At 37.7% G+C, this 7,711-nt stretch overlaps 1 protein-coding gene across 1 annotated transcript; it reads right to left on the bottom strand.

Moving 5' to 3' along the window:
• Positions 1-763: 763 nt before the first annotated feature.
• Positions 764-7,113, bottom strand: LOC144640721 (high mobility group protein B3-like). The gene is made up of 4 exons (XM_078499806.1): positions 6,932-7,113; positions 6,088-6,416; positions 2,922-3,164; positions 764-1,054 (listed from the first exon to the last, which is right to left on the bottom strand). The coding sequence occupies exons 1-4, from the start codon at positions 6,936-6,938 to the stop codon at positions 779-781; spliced, it is 855 nt and encodes a 284-aa protein (XP_078355932.1). The 5' UTR covers positions 6,939-7,113; the 3' UTR covers positions 764-778.
• Positions 7,114-7,711: the final 598 nt, after the last annotated feature.

Below are 7,711 nucleotides of genomic sequence, written 5' to 3'. Positions count from 1 at the left end.
CATACACCACGACGGACGGCTTCAATATTTTAACCCCCCTTGCCTTCGGAAATTCCAAAATGCGTTACCCCCCATGCCCTCGGAATTCCATAATCATTAACCCCCCCTCCTGTTCGGATTTTTCCTTTTTTTTAAGTCCTTTACAATTCCGGCAGGGTTCGCAAATATGCCCAATTTGGCGTATTTTACATCAAATTATTTCAGCCTTCGGGGTCAGCAGTCGCTCCCAATCCCACGTGCTTCAAAATGGCGTCTCGAGGCGTGGCAAAATAGTTTCGCGCTCCACTGAATGTGCTGAATATGTTGTGGATCCGCTTTGACAAGAAAAAAGAGTGAATGAAGACATTCATCAACGTTAAGGTCTCTGGAGCTTGATGTGCAACCCACATTTTATTGGTTTTCTTTTGTAAATGAACGCAAACACACGCCTGATCGATCGATACTTGTCTTGTATCTTCTTGTATCCTGCTTCTGTGACGGGGTCGTCAGTTCGTGCTTTATTTACAAATGAATAATCCACAAAATTAGCATTTCAAGGAACACACTTTTGTCTGTCTCCTCTGGAAATCCAAGATCTGGAACTCCCCCATGCCTTCGGAATTCCAATTGTAAGTATCCCCCCATGCCCTCGGAATTCCAGTTCAAGGAACCCCTCTTGCCCTCGGAATTCCAAAAAGCCGTCCGTCGTGGTGTATGGATATTTTCTGGAACTGCCCATTTCCTATGGGCCAATATACAAAATTTCAGTGAATACCCAGATCACCATTCGGTCTTGCTTTTAAGCTTTAAGCTTTGATCTGACAACATTCATTAAAAGAGCTGTATATTTTGGCTGTTCAAAAATCTGGTTAATCTGTGACAAAGCCCCTTTACGCCCTGACATGAACATACCATCATCATCCTCCTCAACTTCCTCTTCCTCTTCTTCATCATCCTCGTCATCATCATCGTCATCTTCATCTTCTGACTCAGATGGTTTGGGGGCCTCCTTTTTGGGTGGTGGCTTCTTTTTTTCTGGTTTTGCCTTTGGTTGAGCTGCCTCTTTTCCAGCATTCTACAAAATAAGAAGGTAGAAACTATTATTAGAAAATAGCACAAAGTAAATACGTGCGCTGATTGGTTAAAAATTGTGTTTCTATAACTCGATGGAGACACAGACAGTTGTCGTAGACACGGCAATCAATATTCACGGCGCTGAAATAAGCAATGCAAAAATAACAACTAAGAATTGTGCCAAATTTTAATGTCACAGCTGACAAAAACCAGGTTAAGACTAAACAAATATTTGCACACTTGAAAACAAGCGAGTAAGATGTTTACAGAGCCCGCTACACATTCAAAAATTGTCTGTGAAAGAAACTATCCAAGCGGCTGACCTTTCAAAGAAGTTTATGAATTGGCGCAACTTCACTCCATTCTAGGCTTTTTAGCACTTCAAAACTATTCACAGCTCCTCAACAGGACAAGTTATTTGTCCAGAATGCCGAAGTCAAACTTCTTTTAACAGAAAAATATAAATGCACTTTCACCTCCAAGGTTCGAGTCGCTCGATCGGCAGTGTCGATCGTCAAACCATTCGGTTAGTTCGATGAAGCGAAATAAAACCACAATTCTTGACTCCTTCCACGGTGCTGGACTTCAGATAAACCATCGGCTTAGTTATTTCTCATAATTACGTTAACTTTGGGGCCTGTTTTCTTTGTTTCTTTGGCAAAAAAAACGGTGAATTTTAGCCTTGAAGCAAATGTTGAACAGTTGATTTATTTCTGTTCATCGACTCCCTTACTATGATTGGTTGATTATGTTCATTACGTAAAACCGCGAGGTGAAGAGAATCTACGTTTTGATGTTAAATAAAGCGCTAAATATTACTTTGATGTGCGTTATTTTCTTTTGTGCTGTTTTCTAAAAGAAATAGAAAACATGTTTTCCGTGTTTCTATCGAGTTATAGAAACACTCGTGAAAGTTTGGGAGAACTCGAAAAAGCTGTGGAAACACTCGTCTATCGACTCGTGTTCCCACAGCATTTCTCGTTCTCCCAAACTTCCACTCGTGTTTCTATAACTCGATAGAAACACGGAACATGTTTTCTATTTCTTAAATAATGCTACAGTTAAAACTTTGTTTTCCCAAAAATGTTTCTTTTGTCGATTTGACAAAAATATATCAAAAATAGAAACTTTAAAAGGTCAAAACTGGAGTATTTTTTTTTTCCATCTTCCCACGTAGCTATGGCAACAAATTTTGTTGTTGATAAATAAAGAAAGATGTTTGGATTGGACTCTGTTTAAAATGACAATAGCTTTACAACCAGTAAAGCTATTGTATTGTCAGTAAATGTTTTTTAGTCAAACAATCAGGCTAGCAGTAATATAAAATAACGGCAAAGACAGAAAGGTCTAAGCTATTGTGAGCCACCATTAGAAATGGGAAAGCTGTGCAGGAAATGACAGCAGGCAAATATATCTTGACACCAGAGGCTCCACATCCAAATTTCAATTGCCTTTCCCAAAAACAAACTATGGTATGGGGAGAAGCGAGTGTAAGCAAATGCGACGGCTATACGTGTATGACAATTAAATACGCAAATAAATACACCCTTAATGAAAAGAAATTATATGAATTAACAGTTACAACCCACCAAGTTTATTTTTTTCCTTAGTGGCCATTTGGCCACCAACTGCTCAAGTTTGGTTGCCAGTGATAAATTTCAGTTGCTAAATTAAGCAAATATGCTTTCAATCCTTCTTCACAATTTCAGTCGCCAGGCTGGCGACTTTGGTTTTAATTTAGACGCCAGCACCAAAATTTTAGTCCCCATGGTAACTAAAATGATCTTAATTTGGAGCGTTGAGTTACAGCAATGGAGGTCTGCTTTTTAAAAGTTTTTTTTAATATCGCTGTCCAACTTTCTACTGACCTTCTTTCTCCACTCCTCCATTTCACCTTCATGCTTCTTTTTTGCAACAGTCTCCAACTGCTTGAATTTCTCTTTGTCTTTGTCAGTCATGCTTCGCCATTTCTCTCCAGCAAGGGCAGGGATTTTCTGATCACCATCAAGTTTTTTACCCGCCATTTCCTTTCGGAATTCAGCAAGAAATATGAAATAAGCTGTAGGAGCACGCTTTGGCTTATCAGATTCAACTTTAGCCAATTTTCCACTCTGTATGGAAAGGAAAACAAAAACAATCACTTACTATAGACTTGAAGGATCAATTTAGGTTTCTGGGAAACTGCTCACCTACCCCTCCCCAAACCTAACATTTTGCCCAAAGCGATAAGTAAGGGTTAATGTTAGGTTTGGGGAGGGGTAGGTGAGCAGTTTCCCAGAAACCTAAATTGATCCGACTTGAATAACTTGGGTAGAGAAAAAACAACAAAAAAAACACCATTTCTACTGGAAATAAAATGATCAAATCAAATTCTCTCAACTGCTGTTACATGAAATATATGAAGACAAGTAAGAAGAACTTGCATTTTGACATCAAGACTTAAAATTTTAACTGTCAACAACATATGAAGTTACTGTAATATTGTCTTTAGAATGAAATAAAACTCAAAATAACAAGTTCGGATTTACATTTGATTATTGTCTAGGCAGTTAGACCCTTAGACCCCATGCAGGATCCTTTTTTGTGTAATTCTTCTTTCAAGATTTTATTTTGACATGATCAGTATGGAATTTTGAGTTTAAATAGTGATTTTGACTTGACTAGTAAACTGGCAACATTCCATTCACACAATTGTAGGAAATTTTGGCACTGACCAACTGGTCATAGAATTAACTGCAATATCATAACAACAGCTTAAAACTGTAGAAGAACTCAAAAGAAACACAGAAAGGCCAAAAGGGGCATGGATGGGCAAAATTCATGAAGATTAAAACGGATTGTGTTCGGGTAAACTTGAAAAACATTGGCCTGACATTTTTCAAGTTTATCTCAATTTGTATGAAAGCGTCATTTACAATGCTCGAAAATCATCCTTGTTTGTTAGGCTGCATTCATTATGTATCCTACAGGGGGGGGCAGAGGATTTTAGGGGGGTTCTCAAATTTTTAGAGCAAAAAAAGGGGGATATGAAAATTGTTTAAATATCTCCGGGGGGATGCTTATTTTTTGTAAGGTTCTGTCTCGAAATGATAAGTACAGCAGCTTCTTTCAAGAATTGTAGGCAACAAGGGTACCTCTATTATTCTGAGAGACTATAGTAACTATTTTGAAGTTTTTAAGTAGTGTGCCTGGCCTGTAGATGTAATGTTTCGATACAGTATAGAAAGTAAAACATCTAAAACGGAACCATTTAATGCAACCTCAGAAAAATGATAAGATAAGGAGAATAATGGCACATGTCGCACTTGAGAGGAATGATGCTGAACGGCCGGAAAACGAGGGTGAAAAGGATGGCGACAGCGGAAATGAATGCGTAGATGAGTGTGATAGTGAGAGTAATGATGATGATGAGGTTGTTGCTTTTGTCAACGAGAGTTACAGTGAAACGCAGGTTCCTGTCAATACTCCTGGTAGTACTGGTACTCGAGCTGGCAGGCTATCTATACCTAATTCGCGCTACTTAGACTGGCTCGCATAGGTATGACATAAACAGTAAAAGCACTCTCGATGTTCTTATTAAACATGTCTCTTGAAATTTCAAACATATGTAGTGTACTATTACCTTATTCTTACTAATTTTCGCGTGTACTTAATTTCGCGAAAATTCGGGAGCTCAATTTCGCAAGTATTAATTTTCACGATTGCAAGAAAAATTAGAACAAAAGTGTATTAAATTTCGCGATTTTGTCAGTGTTTTATTGATCAGTCGTTAAATACTATGGAACTACTGGGAATACAAAGGTCTGGCTCAATGTAACTACAAGGAACCTCCAAATGTAAACTTTGTTGACTGTTAGTGTACTAAAGAGGTTTTGGCCAATTTACAAGTTGAAGAACAGTAATCAGAGGAAGGGTGCTTGTCGAAAACAAGAAGGAAAAATACTTCAAGGGTAGAAAGTTGTTTAAGTTCTAAACATTTAAAATTTTTAATTACTTTTACTTAACAATAAGGTATTAATTTTCGCGTGTGCAAATTTCGCGAAATATTTTTTTCGCGCATATTAAATTTCGCGATTATTTTGAAATCGCGAAAATTAGTACTCGCAAAAATTAGTAAGACAAAGGTATACAGATATTTATTTTGATATCTGTTGAGAGGGAGGAGGGGGGGGGGTATTCATTTTTCGGCTGATTGCTTGGGGGGATTATGAAAATTTGTATGGGCCTTTGGAGGGAATTTAAAAAAATGGGCCGCTGAAAAAAAAAATCCTCTGTCCCCCCTGTAGCATACATAATGAATGCAGCCTTATGTCTGCCAATTTGAAATACCTACTGAGCAAATGAACAACTTATTTAAATTTTTACAGAGAAAATGGTTATCATAATCACTGACAACAGTAAGCTTTGACCTTGTAGACAAGAATTTGCCCTTCCTTAGATTTTCTCTATGGGAATCCCAAGTTCAATCTTGTCTGTTTCTTTATTATGAATTAAACAAAACACTGGTTTTTACTCAATAGGAATCTGAAAAATTTTTGTGCTCTCGAGCACTTAAATGTAGATCTCACATTTTTATTTTATTTAAACCCACACTTTTCTAAAAGTAAGGTTTACATGAAATGCAGAAAATTTCAGAGTTAATCAGTACGATCAAGAAAAGAAATAGGTGTAAAACAAAATTTTAAATTTTTACTTTTTCTAAAAGTTTGGTATGCATGGAAATTGATTTGTGAGAGAACTACGAGATTTGTGGAAAAAACTAGAAATCTTTTGAAAAACGTTGATTAAAAAAATATACTTTTTTCTTATAAATTGAAATAAAAATACATTTTAGCCTTCAAAATCACAGCAGTTGAAATCATTAAAAAATTCTCTTGAAGCAAACTTTTTCTTCCCTAGGAACAAAAATATCACGTGACATCACATTGGCGGTTGACACGAAAGGGAGAAAGGGTGGCGGCCATGTTGAACAGCTCAAAAATGAGTAATTTAACTCCACATTCGAGCTTAGTTTTGCCGAGAATTCTTGCCTACCTCTCTCATATAACGATCTTTGTCTAACTGGGCCTTCTCGTCGTATGGTTTTCTGTCATCTCCCGAGAGATTCTTCCAAGCTTCGCCGGCCATCTTCGCGACTTCGTTCGCCTTGGGTAGTGGATCACCTTTCTTTTCGCATTTCTCTTTCAGCTTCTTTCGGAAATCCGTGGTAAAGTGAATGTAGGCTGAGGACGCTCTCTTCACTTGTGGTCCGTCGCCTTTCGATGCTTTTTTGCCTCTTTTTCCTTCTTTACCAGTCTTGGATTTCTTTGGAGACCTCGACTTGTGAAGCGCTGTGTCCGCGGATCGTTTCTTAGACTTCGCTCCTTCGAGTAAAGAAGAACAACATCATGTCTTCGCATCTTCGAGGTCAAAACGACAGCTTAAGTATCGTTTGCAAGAAAATTTAAGCCCTTTGTCGCGATATTTTGGACGCAAAAATCAAAACTTTAGGTTAGTGCAACAGATCGGTAAGTCCCCGAGGCATAATTTATACTCCTGTGTATATACCCTTAGCGCGAATTGAAATAAAGAAACTTCGAGCGAACGGCTTCGAAATTAGTCGCAGCGGACATTTTTCGCCGTTTAGTCCAGGCACAGAGGCTTATTTTACTAAACTAGAGCATATCTGAGCTTAAATTGTCGGTTGAACCGAAGAAATTTCTGAGCTGATTTTGGTGGTGCACACTTCCATACGTCCTATAGGCTTCATAAGGCCTCGTATGAGGCTAGTAAGGAAATATAAGACAACAAGGGGAGAACAATTCATGGAGTCGCTCATAAGAGTTTGACTGAGATTTGAAAATAAAAGTGCCGCAATGCAGCGAAAACCCAAAATTACCTTCCATGTCGTTGGATTTGCGCTTTTCAGATGTGGAATGACTTGTTTTCTTGCTCTTGTCGACTTTGCGCCGAAAAAAAGCTCGATCCGCCAAGGTCTTTTATACAAGCTTACTGCTTCTCTCAGTATAAGAGCACAAGGGAAGAGACGCTTGTAACAAGACAAACACGAGGCAGCCTGACGCGCTGCTACTGCGCATGCGTAAGTGCCGGATTTGTCTGTTTTATTGGATGCGCGTCATATATTGTATTTTTAGGAGTGTCTTATTATTTTTCAGCGAACAAAACCTTGTCTATCAAAAGATTTTTGTCTTTTATCCCTTCTTAAATTTATTCAAACAGTCTTTCCCGCCGTATCAACACGCGCCTCTAAGCTCCCCCATGCAGAGTCTGTTATTTTTGCTATTGTTTTTGCTGTTGTTTTTTACACCCTAAAGACTAGATATTTTTTGATAAGCTATTTGAAAGATTTCATATTCAGCAAGCTATTTAATTGACCGATTTTCTGAAGTGTTTTTGAAAAAAGAAACGATAATAAATAAGTTGCAAATATCCCGGCAAAAAGAGCGCTTAAAAAACAAGTCGACGTTTTGAAAATGTTGTTTTCAGGATTTTATTTTGCAGCAGTGTCTTAAAGTTTTTTTACATCACTGCAAAAAAATAATAAAAAAAAATTAAAATAAAATAACTGGCTTTAATTTTTTGGGTTTAAATTCCTTGTTATACCACTCTGTCTTCTAGATTATGCAATTTAGTACAAGCTACAGAATGCTGACACGCG

This window comes from Oculina patagonica, unplaced genomic scaffold (genome assembly GCF_052425735.1).
Source record: "Oculina patagonica isolate OP01 unplaced genomic scaffold, crgOcupat unplaced430, whole genome shotgun sequence".
Classification (NCBI taxonomy): Eukaryota; Metazoa; Cnidaria; class Anthozoa; order Scleractinia; family Oculinidae; genus Oculina; species Oculina patagonica.
This window is presented reverse-complemented; position numbering and strand designations above follow the sequence as displayed.

Coding starts and splice junctions, on each gene's coding strand:
- LOC144640721 (XM_078499806.1), bottom strand. Junction 3,165..6,087: donor AAGATCGTTATATGAGAGAG/GTAGGCAAGAAT, acceptor CTTTCCATACAG/AGTGGAAAATTGGCTAAAGT. Junction 1,055..2,921: donor TGGAGGAGTGGAGAAAGAAG/GTCAGTAGAAAG, acceptor CTTATTTTGTAG/AATGCTGGAAAAGAGGCAGC.